The sequence below is a fragment of the Pristis pectinata genome, chromosome 8 (genome assembly GCF_009764475.1).
Source record: "Pristis pectinata isolate sPriPec2 chromosome 8, sPriPec2.1.pri, whole genome shotgun sequence".
Taxonomy (NCBI): domain Eukaryota; kingdom Metazoa; phylum Chordata; class Chondrichthyes; order Rhinopristiformes; family Pristidae; genus Pristis; species Pristis pectinata.
The window spans coordinates 49634928-49661288 of NC_067412.1; the positions used below are offsets into that span (position 1 = coordinate 49634928).

Below are 26361 nucleotides of genomic sequence, written 5' to 3' on the forward strand. Positions count from 1 at the left end.
CCCTAACAACAGAACTTTGTCAATTCAACAGTTTACCACATCCTTCTCAAGGCCAATAGGGGTGGTACTAATGATGGTCTAGCCAATAATCTTTAAATGAATTCTTGCATCAAACATTGAAGTCCTACTTAAATATGAAAAATTTCTAGCCATAAGTGTTGACTGGCATAGTAAAGAAAATAACAGGATAACAGCCTTCATGACAGGTTGCCCTTTCTAATGGTTGTGTTCTTGCTCTTAGCTTATTTTTTTTTATAAAAAGAACCTGATTTGAGGTGACTTTATATGAAATAAGACACCATGAATGAAAATTTCAATTTTTTGGCAAAATTTTCCCAAATAATTGTTGGTTTGTTTTGTAAAAGTCTTACACCTGGTCTGTAACTGTTTAAGAGCATGGTGTCTGTAAAATGTGATCCTTTTGTATTTTTAACATAGTGAAGTTTAGACTTCTGCTCAAGGTAGAACTGACTTTAATTAAATGCACAATGAAATAAAGCTGTTTATTTTTGTTGCCAACTTGAAGCAGCTTTTTTGACCTGTTGCTCATTTAGAGCACTGTGTGTGCTACTGAGCGATAAATAGCTTTAGCTATTGGAGCAAGGTAAAGACATTGCTTTCATAGAAGCCATATTTTGTACAATTTAATACTATTAGTTCTGAGATAACCAAATGGATATGATTGTAAATCCTGAGAATGGAGCCAGAAAGTTGAACAGTTTGTGTAGTAGGGATGGTTTAACTTGGAGCTTGTGAATTTCATTGATGACCATTAATTTTGATGTGTAATATTTGTTTGGATTTCATTAAATAAGCAAGTCTCTTATCAATACTTGAATGTAACACAATTAAATCATGGCAGCATATTGCACCATATGTTTGCAAAAGGAACTGTAGCAAATGTTGTTTCTGATTAACAAATACCCAAGGTAATCTTAAATGTTCATGTGTAACACAGAAGTGCAAACAGTTTTAAAAAGGTTTGCACCTTACGTGAAATTCTTTGGTCTATTAATACAATAACTGATTCAACCAGCCATAATCCAGACAATTAACCCAACAATCTTTGAATTCATTATCTTGAGAGCAGGTAAGGTATTGTTGCTTTGGGTTAGTTACAGCAAGTGAGAATTTCCATAAGCTATATTTAATTACTTTTGCAGTGTTTTTTTAGGATGTTGCCATTGCTGATGGGTTAAGCAATAATTGGCTATCCCTAATTGTGCTTAATAAAGTGGTGGAGAACCCTCTTTTTGAGTCCTGTGCAGGATAGCATGAAATTTGCAGGGAAAATTAAAAGTGGTGGCATTCACATGAATCTGTTCTTTTTCTTTTTGGTTGTAGATTTGAGAGAAGAAGCCTCAGCAGGAATCTACAGTTAATTTTGTGGATGAAGTGCACTGCAGCCCCAGTGTGCTGGTGACACAGGGAGCCAATGTTAAAGATGGGAGATGGAGAGCTAATCAAGCAGGCTGCCTTATCCTGGGTAGTTTTGAGAGTTTAGCTGTTGCAGCAGCACTCGTCCAAGCACTTGGAGAGTGTTCCATCACAGTCCTGACTGGTATTCAGTTGTTCACAAATATAAATCACCAAGCAAACTTATATAATATTGAATACAAAAAAAAATCCTTCATATTTCTTTAATTTTAGGTTGTAGCATTTGGCACTTTGAAAAGAATTTCACTTCCTGTTCTGTGGTTTTCCAACCATTATTTCATTTCAGAGGGATGTGTCTTTGTTGTTTAAATGGGAAGGAAATAGGAAAGGAGCAAAGCCAAAGCTCTCCAACTTTTTAAAAATATGGACTTACTAAGCAGCACCATGTAATACTGATGCATGGTAGATGGAAGAAGAGAACAAACAGATCAATTAAGGTCTGAGTATTGATAATGACTCCAGTTGAAAGGAATATTGACCAAATTTGTTTTTAAATCTCCTCAGGTTGTCAGATTGTCAGCTCTTCCGGCCTGTTTTGGACTGGTCTCATTTAAAGTGTATGCTTCAAGCAAAAATCAACATGAGAGGGATCTCATCAAACCTGAACAGGTGTGTTTCTTTTTTTGTTTTGCTGCTTTGGATTTCATCTGATTTTAGAGTTTATTTGAATTAAAAAAAACTTATTGTTTGTTTTAATATGTTGAATATTTCATGAGTTCGTGGCATGTTGGATCTGAATATCTATAAATGTAATACTTTGTAAACTCGTTACTGCCCACTGTGCTGAAATGTACTGATCGTTCAAAGTGAGATCTTGCATCCTGAAAAAGTATTCCGTTAAAAGAATTAATCCCCATCTTCATTTACTCATAATTGGAAGACACGCCTTTATTCAGTTCACTGATATCCGGGTTCGATGTGATTGGTCACCCTAAGCTCTGATTTATGCACAGGGAGAATGGTAAAATCCATGGAAATGACATCTCCAAGAATAAGTTTTATTAAATGCCCAGCTGTTAGTAATGCGGTATATTGTAATAACATTCATACTGAATTCCTTGAAACACCTGTAATGTTTATAATGCACCTTTCGTACCAAAGTATTTTATTGCCAATGTAACATTTTCTGAAATGTAGTCATTCTTGTATTGAGCAAATCCAGCAGCAAATCTGTGTACTACTTTGAATGATGCAACAGAATATTTTATATTCATGTGTGAAGGTGATTTGAAAGACTGCTTTTCTGATGGTACAGCATTCCCTCAGTATTGCATTGAAGTGCCAGTGCAAATATGAACAGCAATTTTTTGAACCAATCACTTTCTGTGCAACTGTTGGGTAACACTGATTTGGCCTTCCTTTAGTGACATATGAGCCCCTTTGTATGCTGTATAAAGCAGTCCTCCTATTTTGGTCTGTGCTTTTAACCAAATGCAAGACCCATCAAGCTGAAGTCGTGTCTGTGGTTGAAGAGGCTTTTTGGCTTATGCTGATGTGTCTGCACCACCCTGTGGCACAAATCTGCTACTGCTCATGAGTGGCCACACACCAGGTACTCTTCAGTCATATTAGCCTGTTACACAGAATTAGACTGACATACAGCATTAAAGTCATTGGCACATCTGAAGCTATTCTTCATGGGCCCCTAAGGCAGACTTCCATAATGTAGCTGGTAATTCTAGTAAAATGTATCTTACAAAAGGCTGCTTGTGAGTTCAGATGAGTGAACTGCAGTGCAGTGTATGTCTTCACTTTAGATTGTACTGCAAGTTGTTGTAGCTTAGATGCTATTGATTAAGTCATTCGGGCTCTGTTGCCTTTAGACATAGCTGCTTTCCTGGGATGGGAGCACATAGGTTTGGTGAATTAGTGGATATTTAATTATGTTAACTGTAACTTATTTTAGTAAATGAACGTCAAAAAACTGTAATACTGGGAATCTGAAATAAAAACAGTAAATGCTGATTTTTGTTACCCAAGTTAAAATGATTATATACGTTAGCATTGTAGGTGGTACATTATTACAGCATTATCATCTGCAACATGTGCTTTAGTTACTTGCCTAGGCTACTCCAACAGCACCTTCCAAGTCAGTAGTCTCTACCACTAAGGACAGAGGCTGCAAATGCAAGGGAAACACCACCACCTGGAGCTTCTCCTCCAAGTTGCACACCATGCTGACCTGGAAATGTCACTGTTCCTTCATCAATGCTGGATTTATAACTAGAACTCCATACCCAGTGGCATTGTAGGGATCTTTTAGAAGGGCCGCAGTAGTTCTGGAATGTGGCTCATCACCCACTTCTCGAGGACAATAAGGGATAGGCAATGAAAAATAGGTTTGTTAGTGGCATTCACAACCTGAAAAAATGATAATGTAAAAAATCTCTTGGGCATCCCAAGGTCAAGAAAGAAATCATTTTTATTGAGGATTTTTTTTAAAAGTTGGCAAAAATCACTATTGTGTTCCTGCTTTTCAACTTTGGCCCAAGCTGCTCATAATTCGTAAGCTAAACCTTCTTCCCTGCACCCCCACTTTAATGGCCTTTCTTGTGTCGTGCTATGGACAGTTTGCACACCTTCCCTGCAGTCCTTATTCTCATACAAACATGGAGCAAGAACCTCTTGCTTGTTAGACCAAGAAAACAGCAGAGGATCCTCCAGAGCTATCCTCTGGATCCCTCTATCTCCTCTTTTGCAGTCACTTCCTCTTGTTCCTAGCCACCGATCAAATTTGAGGTAATTACTCTGTCCAGGTAACTCTCCCCCTCCTTGTTGTGGCGCAGTGTCTGAAGCTCAGACTCCAGCTCATCAGCTCTGAGCCATAGATCGTTGAGCAGCCAACACTTGTACACACTTGGTCACCTTAAATCTTAATGGAGTCCACCAATTACTACATTTTGCAGTTACAACACATTGCCTGCCCAGCCATCTCTGTTCTATTTAATTAATTCCAAGGTAATTAATTATTTTAAACATGCACTCTTTCGCTCCAGTTATATTCCCTGAATGAAAGCTCACGGGACAACCATAAGAATCTGGGAAGAAATCCCCACCAATCACCTCCCTGCTGTGCCATGACACCACACTTCGGCACTGACAGCCAGGAACAGGTTGCAAATGGGACTGTGTCTTGCTGCTAATCCGGATTCCTGTTCTCCACTTACCAAACCTGTGTCTCTCTTCCCTCCCGGCCTTTGTTCCCCCTGTCCTTCGGCTGGGTAGAGATGTGACAGATGGAATATAATGTGGAGAAATGTGTAGCTGTCCACTGGCAGGAAAAGTAGGAAAATAACAGTCACAGAGCCCCTGTAATCTTTGGTTCTAACTCTCGCCCACCCTTCTCAGTAGTGGGGGGAGGGATTGTACACCGCCGGAACCCACTATCCCAGGGATTCTTGGTGAATTTCTATTTCAAATTTTCCACATGCAGCAAGCCATTAGGAAAGCAAATGGTACGTTTGCCTATTGTTCTGAAGGAATTGGAAGAAATTCGAATTTAAGGGTAAATACCTTTTAATTCAATTATTCAAAGCTGTAGTGAGAACATTGTGCCCAGTTTTATCTCTGAAAGGAACAAATTGTCACTAGACTGGTTCCTAGGATGGTGGGTTTGTGTGGAGAAAAGAGAGAAAATAGGTTAAGTTTATATCCTAGAGAATTTAGATGAAGGGTGATTTAGTTGAAGATAACATTCTTCAGGGGTTTTGTAGGGCAGAGTTGGTGGAGAGTCTTTGGTCAGAGTTGCTGCATAAGAAGTTGAGCATTTAAGCCTTGAGAGAAGTTTCTTTATTCAAAGGATTGTACATCTTTTAATTCTCTACCTTAAAAGTTTTTGAATATATCTTTTAAATAATAAGAGATTCAAGACATATAGTAAAGTGTGGCATGGTAAAGTTGAGAAAGAAAATCTTCCATGGTTGATGTTGAAAATCAGCTTTGGTTGAGGCTCAAAAGGCCAAATTGTATTTTTTTGTCATGTATTATTTTAACCTGTTTTAGAAGTAGAATCATTTTTGTAAAAAGTGCTCATAGTATCAAGCACTTATAATTTAGAAAATACTAATTTTAATGAAATATTTTCTTTTGAAGCTTTCAGTTTACAATGAACCTTCAACAAACTGTAAATTCGTAGTAGAACAGCCAGGTCGGTTGCTCAAGGGGATCTCTGCCCTGAGACAGACTGTTCAGCCATTTGCTGCTCAATGCAAGGTACTGTACAACACACCAATTGAAAATTTGTGCTGTTTTCTATGGAATTTGAGTGCATGTTTTGTTGATGAGATTCAAGTGTATTTCTTTCGAAATGGGTCAAAATCAGCAAAATTAAAACACCAATTTAATGGGTTTTATTTGGAGAAAAATGACAAAACATTTTATTAGCAACATTTTTTAAAATATATTTACTTGGTGAAATAAAAAAAAGCACTGTCAGTTAAATTGCATTTAACACATACAATTAGTACAAAGGCAAGTGAATACATTAATTTTTTAACATGTTAATAAAGTGTGCTAACAAAAATATTTGGTCAGGATGTCTGGTTAAGGATGAGCCACCTGCAAAACTGTCTATCATTACTTTTTGTTGATTCCCCAGAAAGAACTTTATTTCAGGAAATCAACCAAACAATCTGCAATCACAAAATTGCAGAAAAAAAGCTTTGGCAGTTGGTTGATCCATACTCCCAGTTTAGTTGGATATCAAATCCATCAACACTTGAGAGTTAATGAAATCATTACTTAAAAATTATTGTTTTTCTAAAGAGAAACATTTGAACAAATTCAAGTTCTCTTCATTCAAGAAAATGTAAGTCATTGGTATTCTTTTATTCCATATGTGTCATTAAAACTGATTCATCACAGTTTATTTTTTGAATCATGTAATTAATTTCTTGGCAGTCCAAAACAAATCTGTGGGAAATAATCAAATGCCTGGCTTAGTTATCTACTAATTTAATAATTCACAACAAATTCTTGAGTAGTGATGCAGTTTTTAGCTAAACAAATTATTTGGGAAATGGTGGGGGGTGGTAAATTGTGGGGAAGTAATTATCAAAGCAATAAGCTGTTCCTATGAGAAACTTTAATCTGATGTATAAAAAGTAAAATGCTACTGTTTTGGCACTACGGAACCTAAAGCCAAATCTATGATTCATTCTGCATATTTACTGTGGTGTACTGGGCATGGGTTTGGAGGGAGGCAGGATGTTCATGCATCATTTTCATGGTTTCTGAAATAGAATAATTTTCAAGTACTGAATGAAAATTGTTTGGAATTGCTGAGAGCTTTGCATTAGTGGGTAGACTGGATATTCAGTCAGAAGTAAGAACGTGCTTTTGCCTAATTTTGGCTTGATTGTTATATATTTACTTTGTCACGAAACATCAGTTTTTGTTTTAAGAAAATGGGTGCTGTTCATGGTTCTGCATTAATTTTCAGTATTGACTCAAAGCTTGCAGTGGAATGATTGAAAGGTGAACAATTAGTTCAGTTTGTAATGACAAGCTTCTATTTACATGTTTAAGTAGATGGCAAATAGGTTGTTTTAAAGTGTGGTCATTATTTCTGAGTTATATCAAAATATTGATTTTTAACATGAATTATTTTTCAAAGAACTGCAAGGTGTGAAATTCATATCAATCTTTGAATTTTTTTGGAAATAGTTGCTTAAATTTTCAGAATAATAAATGGAGAAATTCTATTTGTAACAATGATTAACTTGTGGAGTAAAGAGGCTGCAGATGCTGGAATCTGGAGCAACAAACAATCTGGGGGAACTCAGCGGGTCAAGCAGTATCTGTGGGGGAGAAAGGAATTGTGGATGTTTCAGGTCAAAAACCTGCATCAGGACAGTAGAGAGTGAAGATGGCTGTTATAAAGAGCAGAGGGAGAAGGGGCTAGTAGGTGATTGGTGGACCGAGGTGGGGTGAAGGATGACAGACATATGGAGCCAGGTAGGTGAGGGGATAGAGTGGAGCTGGGAGACAGGCAGGTGGACGATAGAGGCAAATGAAAATGAAAGATGGAGCCTGGAGGAGGGGATGAAGGTGGAGACCACTAGGAACTCAAAGGCTGCCAGTATTGGAATCTGATAAGTAAGGAAGAAGATAGTTGGAACCATTAAGGGAAAGACAAAGGGCAGATGGAACCAGAACCAGATGGGGGAGAGGGGAGACAGTGGATAAAATGTGGTGGGCAGAAGATAGAACCTGGAGGGGGATGAAAATGGGTGATGGGGGGGGGATAAGATGGAGGGTAGGGGGACAAAATGGGAGGACTAGAAGTGGATTGGAAGGAGAGAGAGGGAGGGGGGGAACACATAGGAGGTAAGGGTTACCTGAAATTGGAAAACTTAATATTCATACCATTGGATTGTAGACTAGTCAGGCGGAATATGAGGCGTTGTTCCTTAATTTGTATTGGGCCTCACCCTGGCAGTGGAGAAGGCCAAGAATAGACAGATCAGTGTGGGAATGGAAGGGAAGTTGAAATGGCATGTGATCGGGAACTCGGAATGGCCATTTCAGACAGAACGCATTTGGTCTTGCCGATATAGAGGAAGCTGCATTTGGAGCACCAAATGCAGTAGACGAGGATGGAGGAGGTGCATGTGAGTCTTTGCCTCACCTGGAAGAGCTGTTTAGATCCCTGGATTGTGGTGAGGGAGGAGTAAGAACAATTGTTGCACTAACTGCAGTTGCAAGTGAAAATCCCAGAGATTGGGAAGGGATGAATGAACCAGGGAGTCACGGAAGGAGTGGTCCCTGCAGCAAGTGGAAAGAAGTGAGGAAGAGAAGATGTGGCTAGTGGTGGGATCTTGTTGCAACTGGCAGAAATGTTGAAGCATGATGTGCTGAATGCGGAGGCAACAAGGTAAAAGGTTTGGACTGGGGGAACTCTATGTCTGTTCTGTTTGGAGGGAGGTGGGGTGAGAGCAGAAGTCCAAGAAATGGAGGAAGTGTGAGAGAGGGCTCTATCAATCACAGTAGAAGGGAAGCCATGTTTCCTGAATCATAGGGACACTTCAGATGTCCTGGAATGGAAAGCCTCATCGTGAGATCAGATGCAGTGCAAATGGAGGAACTGGGAGAAAGGCGTGGCATCCTTTCGAGGGACAGGGTGGGAAGAGGTGTAGTCTAGATAGCTGTGGGAATCAGTGGGTTTATAGTAAATGTCAGTGGATAGTTTGTCTCCTGAGATTGAGGTGGGGAGATCTAGAAAAGGGAGAGAAGTGTCAGAAATGATCCAAGTTAATTTGAGAGTGGGGTGGAAGTTAAGGGTGAACGTGATAAAATTGACGAGTTCTCCACTATTGCAGGAGGCAGCACCAATGCAGTTGTTGATGTAACAGAGAAAGAGTTGGATGGTGGTACAAGAGAAGTTTGGAGCAAAGACTGTTACACATAGCCAACAGAAAGAAAGGCATAGCTACGGCCCATGCAAATGCCCATGGCTACACCTTTGACTTCTATGAAGTGAGAGGAGTCAAAAGAGAAGTTGTTCAGGGTAAGAACAAGTTCAGCCTACTTAGCTTGTTCTTTTGAATAGTGATATTTTATCTGATGAAGGAATTGGGTAATAGACTCTTTATTCTATGTAACCTTTCTCTGCTGCTTTGGAAGACTGGACTGGAAGGAGGCATGCAGTGGACAAATAGATATTAATAATTGCTTACTGTACATACCCCAGGCATGTTGCTGAAAGCTTACCTCGACTCGAATCCATTCTGGTAGTTACCAGGTGTTGACAAGTGACGTGTAGGCTGCCCTTGACCTCCTTTGTAGAAGTCACAAGATAGGGAAATACAACGTATTTTATGAATGGGACACACTACAGTGATGTTGGTGGAGGTAATGAATATTCGGGGTAGTGGAAGAGGACCCAGTTAAGCAGATTGCTTTGTCCCACTTGGTATCAAGCTCATTGAGTGTTGTGAGAGTTGCACTCATCCAGACAAGTGGTAAGTGTTCCATAACTCCTCATTTATGCCATACGGATGGTGGAAAGGCTTTGAGTTATCAGGAGATGTGTCACTGTCCACGGGATACCCAGCCTCTGACTTGCTCTGTGGCAATAGTATTTAAATGATTGGTCCAGTTGAGAATCTGGTCAGTAGTGACACCAAGAATGTTGATGGTGGAGGACTCAGTGATAGTAGTGCCACTGAATGCCAAAAGTAGCTAGTCAGACTTGTTGGCAACAGTTGTTATCTGGCACTGTTGTGGTATGACAGGTCCCTGCCAATTATAAGTCCATGTTGTTCTTTTCTTGCTGCTTGAAGTCATCAACTGCTTCACTTTTTGAAGAGGCACAAGAGACTGCAGATGCTGGAATCTGGAGTGACAATCTGCTGGAGGAACTCAATTCTGATGCAGGGTTTCAACCCGAAACATCAATATTTCCTTCTCCCCCCACAGATAATGCTCAACCCAGTGAGTTCCTCCAACAGATTGTTTGCTGCTCTCATGTTTTGAGGAGCTGTGAATGGAATTTAATATTGTTCAGTCATTGATGAACATCCCCACTTCTGACTTTGTGATGGAGGGTCATTTGATGAAGTAGTTGAAGATAATCGCCCTAAGGAACTCCTGAGACTGGGCTCCAACAACCACAGCCAACTATTTTGTAAAAGATACAAGCTCAACATTGGAGTGGTTTTCACCTCGATCTCAATTGACTTCTGTTCAATACAGTTAAATTAAACTTAATTCAAATTATGCTTTTTTTACATTTAATTTCTCTCACATTTTCATCGAATTTGGATTGCTGGTGTAGCAGTTGCTACCGCAGAATGAACACAAGACGCGAGTCATAGAGTTTCAGAACAGAACTGGTTTATTTTCCCGCCTTGCGCTGGCCTTTTAAGGGAGCTGTTCCCACCCAATGCAACCGGCAATGACGTATGTGCTACGTCATCAAGTTTTTCCCGCACGCGGTTTCTCCCCCGTCACTCGGGGAAGACGAAGGCCCGCCGCCATCTTGGGCCTTGCCGCTCCGACGCCGTGCGACCCGACTGCCGAGCCAGTTCGCTTACCCAGACGGTGAGTCGCTACACTGGGTAATTTGTTATTGTAACCTGCATTTGATTTGCATGGGTCAATAAATAATACCTATTTTTAAGGAAGTGGTACTGTTGAGCATCATTTGTTAGAAGGTGCAGGGGTTCAACATTGTGATGCGTTGGTCAGTTAAGGCTGAAGCTTTTCTGCTCTTGTTTTAATGTCCATTGGTTTTCAAGGATACCTTAGAAACAAACCAGTAAATTAATTCTGTAGGGCAGGTAAAAGCTTATTATACTGTTTACTCACAAATTGCTCCAACATTAAACAGTTCCAAGGTCATTCATATCACTTGGAACTGGTTAATGTTTCCTGCTGTTCAAAAGTTGTATTCTATTATTGGCAATGATGATAACAACCATACATCTACCATTGAATATAAGAAGCTATCTCCATTCTCAGTTTTCTCTTTGTTTTGCTTTTAATTATTTTATATTCTCATTTTTTTTGACAGTTCCAGTATCTGCCTTTTAAGTCCTCTCATTTCCAATAAACAAGTAGTTAATGGCTGGATTCCACTGAACCTGGCCCCCATCTCGCATTTGCTTCCTGTAGATTGCCCACTCACTCTCACCTTTTGTGGCTTTGTAGCCCCTGATGTCCTGCAGCCTCTATGCCTCAGACATCCATGCAGCAGAGTGATCTATGCATAGTAACAAAGTCATAGGTGGCAGTAACTAAGGTCCTGCTGACAGGCTCCCTAATGGTCTTCTGATGGATGGTGCTGTCGGAAGGTCTTTTCCACTGTTGTTAAATGCCTCTGATGATCAGTCATTTCAAAACAGCTAAAAAAACATTTGAATTAAAGAAAACACAACAAAACTTCCTTTAAAAATACATTCAATGCATATACATGAATTAAAACCATTAGTATTAAAATAAAACAAAAAACACTTGCCTTCACCTCACTTTTGGTAAAGATCAGTAGTTATATTGTGAAGAAGGGAATAAGACCTGCTGAAAACACTCCACAGGTCACAAGGCATTTGTGGAAAGAGAAACAAAGTTAATGTTTCAGGTCAAAGGCTTCATCAGGACTGGGAAAACAAGTTAGTTTTCAGGTGCAGAGCGGGACCTTTCTCTGATCTTGAAGTAGGCCTCTGCAGAGACCTCTGCTTCATGCATCAACATCCCAATTTAATAAATTCTAAGCCTGACGTGGAACTCTTCAGTGCTTTGGCCTCTGTACCTCTTTCTCTGGCCAGGAGTCTTCACCTCAGACCCTTTCTCCCATCTCCAAAATTCCTGATTGACCTCTCTCTGGCCTCTTGCCCTCTCCAGAGTGGCACAACCCTTGAACGCATCTTATATATTTTCTGTACCACCTCCCCTCCTCTTCTGGACACAGGAGGATCAATTTCTCCCAGTCTTCACTTTCCACGCCTCCAGCCTCTACATTTAGTGGGTCATCCTTCGAACTATCAGCTTCCACAAGATTCCCTTGCAAGACACATCTTCCCCTCCCCTTTCAGCATTCTGAAGGGACCATGCCCTTTACAACTCCTTGGGCTGTTCATCTGTCTCCATTAACAAGTCTCCTCATGGCATTTCTCCATGCAACAACAGGAGATGCAGCACCTGTCTTTTATCTTTTCCCTTCTCACCAGGTAGGGATCCAACAGGTGAAACAGCTCTTTACTTCCAATTCAATGTACTGCACTTGGCACTTTCAATGTGGTTTCCTTGACATTGGAGAGACCACGAGCAGATTGGGTAACTTTTCTGCGGATACTGGGTTCGGTCTGCAGGGCTGACCCTGAGCTTCCTGTCACCTGCCACTTTAATTCTCTATCTCACTCCCACTCTGACCCATCAGTCTGTGGTCTCGGCATTGTTATAATGAGGCCAGTGCAAGCTTGAGGAACAGTACCTCATTTTCTATCTGGGCACATTGTGGCATCTGGACTCAATGTGGAATTCTGCAGTTTCAGATGATTCTTCGTTTCCCTTGGAACTAGTTAGTTCTGCTATCCAGCTGTAAAATTGGCTCAGGTTTTGCCCCTCCATTAGCGCGGCCTGACCTGGTGGACATTTCCTCTGCACATTCTCACTCTCTCTTTCTCGCCGCCCCTCGCCCTCCCGCCCTCTCACCTTTCAACTGGGTGACTTTATCTTCCGTTTATCCCCACAACAACCTGCCCTCATCTTATCAGGGAGAATATCTCTGTCCTCTCCATCCTTCCTCCACCCTCTTTGCAACTTAAAAAAAAATTAGTCTTCTCATTTTCCCAGTTCTGATGAAAGGTCTTTGACCTGAATAATTACCTTTGTTCTTTTTATTGATGCTTGCTGACTTGCTGTGTGTTTCTCGCATTCTTCTATTTTTATTTCAGATTTCCAATATCTGTAGTTACCTCAGGTTTCATTTTTGTTAATGAATGGAGCTGAGCGAGATGCTCCAGCTGTTGTTGGTGATAAGTTGAGGAGTCTGATGCAGTGTATCCGGCTTCTCAACTTAGTTCATTGCAAAAGTACCACAAATCTTGCAGCTGTCATCTGACCTTCAGAATGCTTCATACTGTACTCTGAAACTCATTGACATGTGCACTGCTTGTGCTTCTTCATCGATCTACCATCTGACTGTTCTGCTTGACCCAGCCCACTGGCTTTCTCTTTTATACACACCGAGCAAAGCTAGAATCTAACGGGCTGCAACAATCCATATCTTTGCATTTGCCTGAAACGGCAGTACTTGGATGTGTTCATGAAAAACAGTGACCCACAGGACTACAGACCTACTTCTGGCAGGTGATATTAGGCTAGGTAGCTCTATTTGATTAGCAGATATTTTGGGCTGAATGACCTCCTGTGCTGTAGATTTTCTGTCATTCTATAACATGGATTGTTGTCTCAAATGAGAGAGAAGCTTTTGCTATCTTCAATTTTAGATTTTTGGATCATTGGGATCTCTTCTGGGGAAGGTGGGACCTGTACAGAGTGGATAGGTTACACCTGAACTCAAGGGGGACCAATATCCTTGCAGGCAGGTTTGCTAGTGCGGTTTGGGAGGGTTTAAACTAGTTTGGAAGCAGAATGGGAACTGGAGGGATAGGTCAGTGGAAGAAGTGTATGGAGTAAAGTCAGATCTAACATATAGAGAGGCTTTGAGGGAGGAGAAGCAGAGTATAGGGCATAAAAGTAGAAAGGTGGATGGGCTAAAGTGCATTTACTTAAATGCAAGAAGTATCAGGAATAAGGGTGATGAATTGAGAGCTTGGATAAATACATGGAACTATGATATTGTGGCTCTTGCAGAGACTTGGCTATCACCAGGACAGGAATGGATACTGAATGTTCCTGTATTTCCATGTTTTAAAAGGGATAGGGAGGGGGGGGAGAAGAGGAGGAGGGGTGGCGTTACTGGTCAGGGATACTATTACAGCTGCAGAAAGGGTGGATAATGTAGAAGGATCCTCTCTAGAGTCAGTACAGTTAGGAACAAGAAAGGAGCAGTTACTCTACTGGAAGTATTCTGTAGGCCCCCTGGTAGCAGCAAGGATACTGAGGAGCAGATTGGGAGGCAGATTTTGGAAAGGTGCAAGAATAACAGGGTTGTTATCGTGGGAGACTTCAGCTTCCCAAATATTGATTGGCACCTGCTTAGTACCAAAGGTTTAGACGGGGCAGAGTTTGTTAAGTGTGTCCAGGACGGATTCCTGTCACAGTATGTTGACAGGCCGACGAGAGGGAATGCCATATTAGATCTAGTATTAGGTAATGAACCGAGTCAGGTGACAGATCTCTCAGGTGGGTGAGCATTTGGGGGACAGTGACCACTGCTCCATAACCTTTAGCATTATCATGGACAAGGTTAGGAGCAAAGAGGACAGGAAGATATTTAATTGGGGAAGAGCAGATTATGAAGCTATGAGGCTAGAACTGCCGAGTGTAAATTGGGATGACATTTTTGAAGGGAAATGTACGATGGAGATGTGGTTGTTGTTCAGGGATCTCTTGCTGGATGTTAGGGATAAACTTGTCTCAGTGAGGCAGAGAAGCAATGGCAGGGTGAAGGAATCATGGGTGACAAGAGAGGTGGAACATCTAGTTAGGAGGAAGAAGGCAGCATACATAAGGTGTAGGCAGCAAGGATCAGATAGGGCTCATGAGGAATATAGGGTAGCAAGGAAGGAACTTAAGAAGGGGCTGAGGAGAGCAAGAAGGGGACATGAAAAGGCCTTGGCGAGTAGGGTTAAGGAAAATCGCAAGGCATTTTTCACTTACGTGAAGAGCAGAAGGTTGACGAGAGTAAAGGTAGGACCAATTAGAGACAAAGGTGGGAAGATGTGCCTGGAAGCTGTGGAAGTGGGTGATGTCCTCAATGAATACTTCTCTTTGGTATTCACTAAGGAGAGGGGCTTTGATGACGCTGAGGACAGTGTTGGTAAGGTTAATGTTCTGGAGCATGTAGATGTCAAGAGAGAGGATGTGTTGGAGCTGTTAGAAAATATTAGGAGAGATAAGTGCCTGGGGCCTGATGGAATATTCCACAGGCTGCTCTGCGAGGCAAGGGAGGAGATTGCTGAACCGTTGGCTAGGATCTTTGAGTCCTCGTTGTCCAGGGGAATGGTATTGGAGGAATGGAGGGTGGCAGATGTTGTCCCCTTATTCAAAAAAGGTAGTAGGGATAGTCTAGGGAATTACAGACCAGTGAGCCTTACGTCTGTGGTAGGCAAGCTGTTGGAAAGGATTCTTAGAGATAGGATCTAAGAACATTTAGAGAATCATGGTCTGATTAGGGACAGCCAGCATGGCTTTGTGAAGGGCAGATCATGTCTCACAAGCCTGATAGGGTTCTTTGAGGAGGTGACCAGGCAGATTGATGAGGGTAGTGCAGTAGATGTGGTCTACATGGATTTTAGTAAGGCATTTGACAAGGTTCCACATGGTAGGCTACTTCAGAAGGTCAGAGGGCATGGGATCCAGGGATGCTTGGCCGTGTGGATTCAGAATTGGCTTGCCTATAGAAAGCAGAAGGTTGTGGTGGAGGGAGTGCATTTAGATTGGAGGGCTGTGACTAGCGGTGTCCCACAAGGATCAGTACTGGGACCTCTGCTTTTCGTGATTTTTATTAATGACTTGGATGAGGGGGTAGAAGGGTGGGTTGGCAAGTTTGCAGACGGCACAAAGGTCGGTGGTGTTGTGGATAGTGTGGAGGATTGTCGAAGATTGCAGAGGGACATTGATAGGATGTAGAGCTGGGCTGAGAAGTGGCAGATGGAGTTCAATCCAGAGAAGTGTGAGGTTGTACACTTTGGAGGGACAAACTCCAAAGTAGAGTAGAAAGTTAATGGTAGGATTCTGGGTAGTGTGGAGGAGCAGAGGGATCTGGGGGTTCATATCCACTGATTCCTTAAAGTTGCCTCACAGGTGGTTAGGGTAGTTAAGAAAGCTTATGGGATGTTAGCATTCATAAGTCGTGGGATCGAGTTTAAGAGCCGTGAAGTAATGATACAACTCTACGAAACTCTGGTTAGACCACACTTAGTACTGTGTCCAGTTCTGGTCGCCTCGTTATAAGAAGGATGTGGAAGTGTTGGAAAGGGTGCAGAGGAGATTGACCAGGATGCTGCCTGGTTTAGAAAGTATGCATTATGAGGAGAGACTAAGGGAGCTAGGGCTTTACTCTTTGGAGAGGAGGAGGATGAGTGGAAACATGATAGAGGTATACAAAATATTAAGAGGAATAGATATAGTAGACAGCCAGAGCCTCTTTCCCAGGGCACCAATGCTCAATACAAGAGGGCATGGCTTTAAAGTAATGGGTAGTAAGTTCAAGGAAGATATCAGAGGAAGGTTTTTTACCCAGAGAGTGGTTGGGGCATGGAATGCGCTGCCTGGGGTGGTGGTGGAGGCAGGTACATTTGTCAAATTCAAGAGATTGCTAGATAAGCATATGGAGGAATTTAAAATAGAGGGATACGTGGGAGGAAGGGCTTAGATAGTCTTAGGTGAGGTTTAAAGGTCAGCACAACATTGTGGGCTGAAGGGCCTGTATTGTGCTGTAATATTCTATGATTCTATGAATTAAACTTCACCTATAATTTTGAGATATGGGGTTAAATACATATTTCAAAGCCACATAGAAGCAGATTATTAAGAAAGTGTATGTCACACAGTCAGATGAGTGAAAACATGAAGTGTGGACTGCAAGCAAAATTAGTGCAAATGCATTCGTTGCTATCACATCAGAGTGCTCAACAATGGGTGAACTTGTGAAACACCTCAATGATATATGCTGCATGTGACCTGGGGAAGATGTAGTGTTCCAGACCATAAGTGAGTCCAGAGTGGAAGATGAAGGAAAGTACAAAAAGATATCAGATAAGCAATAGATCAAAGGACCAGGGGTCTGTATTGCACAATAGTATTTGCTGTGCCAGTAAGCATAGGAGGGGTTAGTTTTGCGAAACCATTGAAATAAGAATATATTCACAGAACACCTGTAACTTGAAAGAATGTTCCAGGTCTCTTCTGAAGTGTGAAAAATGCTATGATGCTGGAGGAACTTGGCAGGCCAGGCAGTCAACATTTCGGGTCAGGTCCCTTCCTGGCCTGCTGAGTTCCTCCAGCATCATTGTGTTTTTCATCTAGATTATAGCATCCGTAGTCCTTTGTTTCTCTTCTGATGTGTAATTAATCAAACTTTGACACTGACCTGCAGATGAGAAAATGTGGACAGTGGTCAAAAACTTGGTCACTAGTCAACTAGGGTTTTTTTGATTAGAGCCTAAAATAAATAAAGTGCTCGAGAGTCAGGTTAATTCAGGAAGGGAATTTCTGAGTTTAGGACCTGGGCAGCTGAAAGCATGGTCTCCAGTAGTGGAACAATTTAATTTTGTGAATGTGCTAGATACCAAAATTAGAGGAGTGCAGAAATCACAAAATAATTGTAAATTATGGACAATTATAAAGAAAGGAATGGGCAGGACTAGGGAGGAATTTGTAAACCAGGGTGAATTCTTGAATTCAGACACACGCATGGAGTGAGGATGATGGCTAAATTAGACAATAATGTAAGGCAACAGAGTTTTGGATGAGCACATGTTTATATGGAATGAGAAGTAGAAAAACTTTGGAATTATCAAATTTAAGGGCAACATAAGCATGAATTTGGGTTTCAACTGGAGACCGGAAAGGGAGGATTAGAGTTACGCAAGATGAAGGAGATGGTAGTTGCTGTCCTTGGTAAATAACAACACACAAACTTTCAACCATGTGATTCTGTTTCCAACTCTTAGCAGAAACAGGCATGAAATTAGCAGTTAGGGAATGGAATTTTTGATGGGGATCGAAGGCAGTGACTTTGGACTTCCCAAAGTATAGTTGGAGATTAGTAGACTATCAGTGTTACAAGACAGAGATGGAAGTAACGATATGGAGTGTCATTGAAATAAATACAGACCCTGATATTTTTTGCAAATCGCAAGTAGGAAGGCAAGGCCAAGAATAAATTCCTGGGGAAATTCAAGGTCATAATCTGGGAGCAGGAAGAGAAACATCGTAGGTGACTCTCAAACTGCAGTTGGATAGATAAGAATGGAATTGGATTACATCTGTTCCATATGCCTGGAAAACAGAGAAGTAGCAATGGAGATGGTTAGTTAACTGTGTCAAAGCCTGCAGCCTATGGAGGATTGTTCAGTGTGGCCACCGATTAATAGATTTGACCAAGGCTTATTTATTTCCTCATAGTATGGAAGAAGGCAATAAGACCCATGAAGCCAATGTCAGCTCTCATATTAATCCCATCAAACCCATTCCCCTAATAGCTATTCCCTCCGATGCCCATTAACTCCCCTATAATTTTCCTACCACCCACCAACACTTGGGGTAATTTACAGTTGTCAGTCAACCTACCAACCAGTGTGTCTTTGGGATGTGGGGTGAAACCAGAGCACCTGGGGGAAACCCATGAAATCACAAGGAAAATGTGCAAACTCCACATTGCACCAGAATTCAGGATTACACTACCTGTTGTTTCAGTACAGTGACAGGGCTGGAAGTGGGGTTGGGAGAATAAACAGTGAATTGTGGCGAAGATGAGCATAAATTTGGAATATTCCAGGAAAGATTCACAGAAATCCAGCTGCATGTATTTCAAGGGGAAATATTGGTTTACAACCAACTGCAGTTTATGGTTCACAAATGCCTGTCCTGTGTATCAGTTACATTGTTATTGCTGTAATCTGTCCACTCATTTTGGGAAGCTGTGAAGTTTGAAGACGATGTAGGAGTGCTGCATGTTCAGCACTTTTCCTGCCTTTGACAACGTCGCTTGATGAATTGGACTTTTTTGTCATTAGTAGACACTCAACAATGCTTTCGTCATAAACACAGGACAGATTTTAATGCTGAAGTGATTGTAAGATTTTGTTTCTGCAGAAGGAACTTAATTTACAAATCGGTGTTGCTAAAAGATGAAAGTGAAATGAGAAATATAAATATTTTATGTTTTTTGTTGCATTCTGCTCTTTTAACTGAAGGTTTAACCAGTTTTAAATTGTTTTAAAGGGGCATACAACAGACTTAGATACAAACATATTGAGCATTCATCTAACACTGGTGGAACCTTGAGACTGAGGATGACTTGCATTCCAGTTTTGTGGTTTTTGACAAGGCGAACGTGAGCCGTAGACTCTTCCACAGATGGAAGTGTCTGATGACAGGAGTGCATGAGCTGATGTGCTCCTTCCGCCATTTACGCTGGGCATGCTCACTTCAGTCCCCGCTGTTTCCATTTGTCATAGAAAAAAAATCACATGAACATTATGTGCTCCTTCTCCAGGGCTCTCTGGGAACAAAATGACAGAAGAGAGGCAGGGGCCCAGAACTGACACCTCACTGATTGCATCTAAATTTAACTCAAAGGTGAAAAACATTTGCAACACTATCCACCCCAGATCCCCAATGGAAACTAGCATCAGAGAGTCATACAGCATGGAAGAAGGCCTTCAGTCCACCATGTCCTCACCATCACATACCCATCTGGACTAATTCCCATTTTCCTCTGGTGTCCCCATCAATTCTTCCATTCACCACCCTCCCCAACTGATTCTTCAGCCACTTGGGGACAATTTACCAACTAACCAATTAACTATCAATCAATGTGCCTTTTACTTGTGGGAGGAAACCAGTACAGACAGGAAAACTCCTGTGGCCACAAGGAGAGAGTGCAGACTCCACACAGTCAAAACAGTCTAAAGTTTCTGAAGCATATCCTATGGGTGATACCAAGATGCCCAATAATTAGTGCGTGTGTGTATGTGTATGTGTGTATGTATATCAGCATCCTCACGATGCACTAGCATAGCCTTTGGTCAATTGAGGAATGGTGTATTTGAAGAATAAGGCTTTAGACCTGGCATAAAGCTCATGGTTTGCCAGGCAGCAATAATCCTTGTTCTCAAAATGTTTCTGATATCTGGACTACACACAGCGAACAGTTCAAAGAATATAATGTGAAAAAATGTGAGGTCATCCACTTTGGTGGAAAGAGATTAAAAAAAGTAGTGTGTTTTAAATGGCGAGATATTGAAAAGTATTGCTCGTCAGAGGGACCTGGATGACCTTTTTACATGAATCTCTGAAGGGCAAGTGATTTGTTGGTCTTCATTGTAAGAGGATTTGATTGCAGGAGTAAAGCAATCCTACTGGAATTATATTGGTCACTGCTGAGACCCCATCTGGGATATTGTGTACAGATCTTTTCATCCTACCTAAAGACATTTGTGATAAAAGGAGTGTAGTGAAGGTTCACTAAATTGATTCCTGGGATGAGGGTCAGGAGTATCCTATGAAGAGAGGTTAGGCACACTGAACCGAAACTTCTTGGAGCTTAGAAATTTGAGAGCTGACAGAATCATGGAAAATTTTTAAAGGGCTGGAGAAATTAGATGCTGTGTTGGCATCTCCCCTTCTGGGGTGTCTAGAACCAGGGATTACATCTCAAAATAAGGCATAATGCTTTATAAGAACATATAAAAGAAATGTTATCATCCAGAGGGTACTGAATCTTCAGAATCTCTACCCCAGAGAGCTGTAGAGGCTCAGTTGCAAAGTATATTTCAGATAACAATCACCAGATTTTTGGCTGTAATGGAATCTAGGGATTCAGGGTATGTGCAAGAAAATGGTGCTGAAGTAAAAGATTATCTCTGATCTTATTGAATGGCCTCCTGCTTCTATTCAATGTGTTTAAAGACCCAAACTAGATTCAGACATGTGAACCCATGGGTCATTTTGTGCTTGCTTTTGTTTAGTACTTTGGGTATCAAAGCCCATTGGACCTCTTAACCTGCCTACTTTTACTATTATTAAAATCCTTTCATTATTTTTTTCTTCCAAAATGTATCAAGTTAAATCACATTTGACATCTGCCTAATCTATGCATTTATCTTTCACCTCTTGGTGCCATGTATAGTCCTCCATGCAATTTATCATTGCAGAGTTTGATATTACAGCCACAGAACTCAAGTTCAGATCATAATACTTGTAAATTATTGTTTAAGGAGCTATGAATCCAACCCTGACATCATTTACATTGCTACAGTCCAAAATAAAACACATAATTTTAGGGTAGAAGAGAAAGTATTATTTCCTTATTGCCGTTTCATCAATAAACGTTGACATAGCAATGAAGGAAACATTTATTGAAAATACACATACACCATCCTCAATATTCATTTCCGCCACTACTGTTGCATCCTGAATGCAATGTGGCCCATCGACAAAATGCTCTCTAGTTACTCAGAATACTGTGCCAAAACTTCCCAAGGGCAAGGTCAGCAGACTCATAGGAACCACCTCCAGATTCCCCTCCAAATCGCAAATCACCCTGACTTGAAAATACATTGGCATTCTTTCATCACTGCATCTGAACCCTGATTTGCCCTACCCAATAGTATTGTGGAGTACCTTCACCAGAGAAACTGCAGCAGTTCAAGAAAGTACCTTGCCACCACCACGGGAACAGTTAGGAATAGACAATAAATGCTGGTCTTGCCAGCAAGCATGCACATGCACACACTCTACTTGTGCTTCAGGGAGGTTATTGGAAAAAATTCTGAAGGGCAGGATTAATGATCACTTTGACAGGCAGGGACTGATCAGAGATAGCCAGCATGGTTTTGTCAAGGGCAGATCTTGTCTGACCAATCTGAAATTTTTGAGGAGGTAACAAAATGTATTGATGAGGGTAGTGCTGCAGATGTGATTTACATGAACTTCAGTAAGGCCTTTGACAAGGTCCCACATGGGAGTCTGGTCCAAAAGGTTAGGGCCCAAGGGATACAGGGTAAATTGAATCCAAAATTGGCTTGACAATAGGAGATGGAGTGGTGATAGAGGGCTACTTTTGTGACTGGATGCCTGTGGCCAATGGTGTTCTAAAGGGATCGGTGCTGGAACCCTTGCTATTTATAATAGATGTACATAATTTGGATCTGGATGCAAGAGATATGATCAGTAAGTTCTTAGATGGCATGAAGATTGGTGGAGTTGTTGACAGTGTGGAGGGTAGTCTTAGGCTTACAGGGTGATATTGATGTGTTGGTAAAATGGGCTGGAGAAATGGCAGATTGAATTTAATCCTGATAAATGTGAGGCAATGCATTTTGAGTACTAATGAGATTGGGACATACATCATGAATGGTAAGGTCCTAGGGAGTACTGAGGAACAGAGGGACCTTAGCACGGAAGTTCAAAGATCCTGGAAGGTGGCAACACGGGTTGAGAACATGATTAGTAAGGCATATGGGATGTGCATTAGTTGGGGCATTGAGTACAACAGCAGGGAGGTTGTGCTCCAACTTAGTCAGACCTCAGCTGGAGTACTCCGCACAGTTCTGTTCACCACACTGTAGGAAGGACATGATAACGGTGCAGAGTAGGTTCACTAGGAGATTGCCTGGGATGGAGCATTTCAGTTATGATGAGAAACTGGAGAAACTAGTTCTGGTTTCCCTGAAGGAGGAGGTCAAGAGGGGACGTGATTAAGGTATATAAAATTATGAGAGGTATAGATAGTGTAGACTTATCAGAGGTGAATAAAAGTAGAGGACATAGATTTAGGGTAAAGACTAAGAGATTTCACCAACCTAAACCCCCCCCCCCCCTCCCCATTTCCAGTTTAACAAATGTCTGGATGAGCGCTTAACAAGTATCTGGATGAGCACTTAAATCACCTTGGCATAGAAGGGTACAGGCAAGTGCTGGAAAATGGATTGATATGAATAGGTACCTGCTGGTCAACATGGCAGGCTGAATGGCCTCTCCATGCTATATTGACTCTATTACTCTACCCATTTTCTTAATTGCCATCATTAAGTCAATTGTTATTTTCTTAAAAATCTATTAACTTGATTGGAAATAATTACTTTCAAAGGTTGTTAACATGAAAAGTTAACTCCACAGTTTTCACTCCACATTTGCTGCTTAACCTGAGTATTTATAGCATTTTCTGTTTTTATTTCAGATTTCCAGCATCAATAGCATTTTGGTTTTTGATTTGATCCTTTGTTTATGTGATCACTGCTTGTATAGTTTTGAATTTGACCAATTTGACATCTCATTTTTTTGATAGACCTAGTGCTGCTTATCGTATGTGCTACATATTCCAGTACGGTTCATTAATGGCTTGGCAATAATTGTAGAGTGAAGGGTATATTGAGCCTTTACCCAAAATACATTATTTTCTTGCTACCCTTCATACTTCCTTCAGTGTAGAGAAGTACTGATTCATCAGTTGTGAGAATGTGGCAGTCAGCAGGAGGTTTACTTCCCCATGGTTGACCTAGTGCCATGACTTTGGGAGGCAATCTGGAAACCTGCCAGGGCCATCAACACCTGTCTATGTGTCACTGTGCCACTAAATTTGCTGTCTCTTTCCTTATAGTGTTACAGGCACCATCCAAAATGGTGATTGAGGATTCTAAGACTTAGCTAAAAGGTGCGATCCTTGTGAAAGTATGGCTGTAAGAGGCTGCTGTTTGAATGGTCTATGAGATATTATTGAAGAGAATTCTGCAGGGTTTGTTCCTTTGTTGAATCTGACACTCAGACTGATACTCTGTGGTTCTATTCTTTACTTTGTAGAAGAGGTTTCATCCAGTTGGCTTCCTGGCCCATTTCTGAGAGCAGTTAAGAGTCAACTGCATTGCTGTTTGTCTTGAGTCACATAAAGTTAGAAAGGTGTATCATCTTCCTCAAAGGTTTGTGTGAACAAACAGATTTTTTAACTAGAATTCAGCAGTTTCCAACAGGGTGCATATATCAACATTACATTTTTATTCTTGGTTTACAGTACTTATTTAACTAAATTTAATTTCCCCAGCTGACAAGGCAGGATTTAATCTCTAGGTTATTGGTGCAGGCCACTGGAATACTCATCCTTTACCATAACTGCTAAGCTACTTTAAGGAAGCCCCTGATTAACCCATTCCTTCCTAATTGGATATTAATTTTGTTTTCCCATTCATAGAACACCTAGTAATTTTCCCACTGCCATTGTTAGGTTTGTGGTTACCTGGTGTATTCATTCACTGCATTTTGATCAGACATATTTGTTAGTAATCCGCCATGCTTCTACAAAAAATAATTTTTCAAATATCTTTTGAAATGTGCTGGTTGGAACCTTAAAGATTCCTCTTCACATTATCACTGAAAATTTACCAAATCCCACTGTCTTTACCCCTATTTCAGCCCCACACTGATTGTTGAATCACTTGATATCCTACTGCTCCATCTCTTCCTCATATTCCCAGTAACGCTGTGGCTAGTGAAGACAAAGTTATGAATTTTGTATTTTTTCCTATTCCAATTTTTCTCCAAGGTGTCCAAAAAATTGTTTTCATATCTTGATTATCTTTAACTTTTTATTTTTTTTCTTATTGCTTTTATAATATCCCCACTTCCTAGCCTTTTCCCCCTTGTCTTGGCAGTTGTATTTTTTGTTTCCCTTTTGTAGCTTATGTACCCTGCTTCTATTTTTGCCCTAAATTTATTGCATAGGTCATTTTTAATTTCTCTTTTCTTCCATTAATATTGCTGCTTTCACTCTTTGACTCTCCAGGTATTTTTTAATTTCATTCAAGAAAGTATATGTATAATTCTTAATGGGAGATGAAATGTTTTGAGTAAGCTGGCAATCTTTGACTTTTATTTCATCTGTATTTTTCTAGGGTGCATATAATGCTGTTAGAAGTGGTACAGAAAACTCTATTGCATTTGGAAAAGGTAAGAGTGGCTTTATTTACTTTTTCTTCTTCCAGAGCTTTATGAAATATTTGGAATATCTTGCTGTTGTTTTTGCTATGAATGGCTATCACAACATATATTGACACTGGGTCCTTCCGGTTCATGTGTCTCAGCTGCTACTTATGCATTACTTATGGATGCAAGGGCTTATAGAACACAGAACATGGAACAGTACGGCCCAAGAACAGGCCCTTTGGCCCACAATGTCTGCGCCGACCAAGATGCCAATTTGACCTGCACATCTGACTGCATGTTGTCTATATCCATTAATTTCCTGCCTGTTCATGTGCCTGCCTCAATGCCTCTTAAACATTGCTGTCATATCTGCTTCCATCACCTCCTCTGGCAGTGTGTTCAAGGCACCTGCCACTCTCTGTGTGAAAACACTTGCCATGTAAATTTCCTTCACCTCCAACCTCTGCCCTCCAGTATTTGACATTTCCATTCTGGGAAAAAGACTGACTATCTACCCCATCAATGCCTCTCATCATTTTATCAAGTCGTCCCTCGGCCTGCAGCGCCTTGGAGAAAACAATCCAAGTTTGTCTCTTTATAGCTCATACGCTCTAATCCGAGCAAAATCCTGGTGAAACTCATTTGCACCTTCGCCAAAGCCTCCACATCCTTCCTGTAACACAGTGATCAGAACTGCACACAATACTCCAAATGTGGCCTGACCAAAGCTTTATGACTTCCCAACTTTTGTATTCAGCACCCCAACTGATGAAGGCAAGCGTGCCGGATGCCTTCTTTACTACCTTGTCTACTTGTGTTGCCACTTTCAGGGAGCTATGGACTTGCACGCTATGATCCCTCTGTACATCAATGCTGTGAAGCCTCCTTGAAAAAATGTGACATCCCACTAACTGCTGGGAATCCCAGGCCTCTGACCACACAAATCAATGAAGGAGCATTCAGTATGGTGTTGAGAACATCAACCCCATGCATCAACAATACCTGAGCTATGCATAAAGGGCGCAATGGATGCATCACCACACAACCTATACGCACACCTGTCCTGTCAGGCTCCTCCTGCTCCATCTGTGGAAGGGTCTTCAATTCTTACTGTGGCCTCATCAGTCACTTCAGAACTCACAAAACCTGAGTGGAACCAGGGAATCCTCAATCCCAATAGACTGCTGAAGAAGACAGGTTGTTGGCCTACTAGCAGATTTTCCATTAATACATGGTCCTTGGTGGATTTTGAGAGCATTGGATCTTTGCATAATGACTTTACTTCAGATCATTGTCTTAAATATAGGAAAGGAAAGTGATAATGCAATTCCATTCCTTCACAGCAGTGTTTCATCAGAATGATAGCCTGAATTAGAGAAAAGTTGGAAAATACATTAATTCCAGTGCATGTATTTCAAGCTGCAATGGAACTTTAATAAACAGGGGGGAGAAAACTCTGATAAGCCATGGTCATACTGTAGAATGGTAAAATTGAAAGAAAGCGTGATTAATTAAGGTGTATTGGTCATGTGATAAGATGGAGGTTCAAAACCTGATGGTTGTAAAGTTGAAGGGAGTAAAGATTTTTTCAGCCTTTTTTAAAAGGGGAATAGGCAAGTAGGCAACAGTTGAATGAGTCGGTTGTGAAGATGA

General features: G+C 41.0%; 1 protein-coding gene across 1 annotated transcript in view; it reads left to right on the forward strand.

Moving 5' to 3' along the window:
- LOC127573461 (MICOS complex subunit MIC27-like) overlaps window positions 1–26361 on the forward strand; it is a 62033-nt gene that overhangs the window by 13712 nt on the left and 21960 nt on the right. The window contains exons 2-4 of the mRNA XM_052021708.1: window positions 1942–2046; window positions 5530–5649; window positions 24678–24732. Of these exons, the coding sequence (XP_051877668.1) occupies window positions 1942–2046; window positions 5530–5649; window positions 24678–24732 (280 nt within the window). The remainder of the gene's footprint in view (window positions 1–1941; window positions 2047–5529; window positions 5650–24677; window positions 24733–26361) is intronic.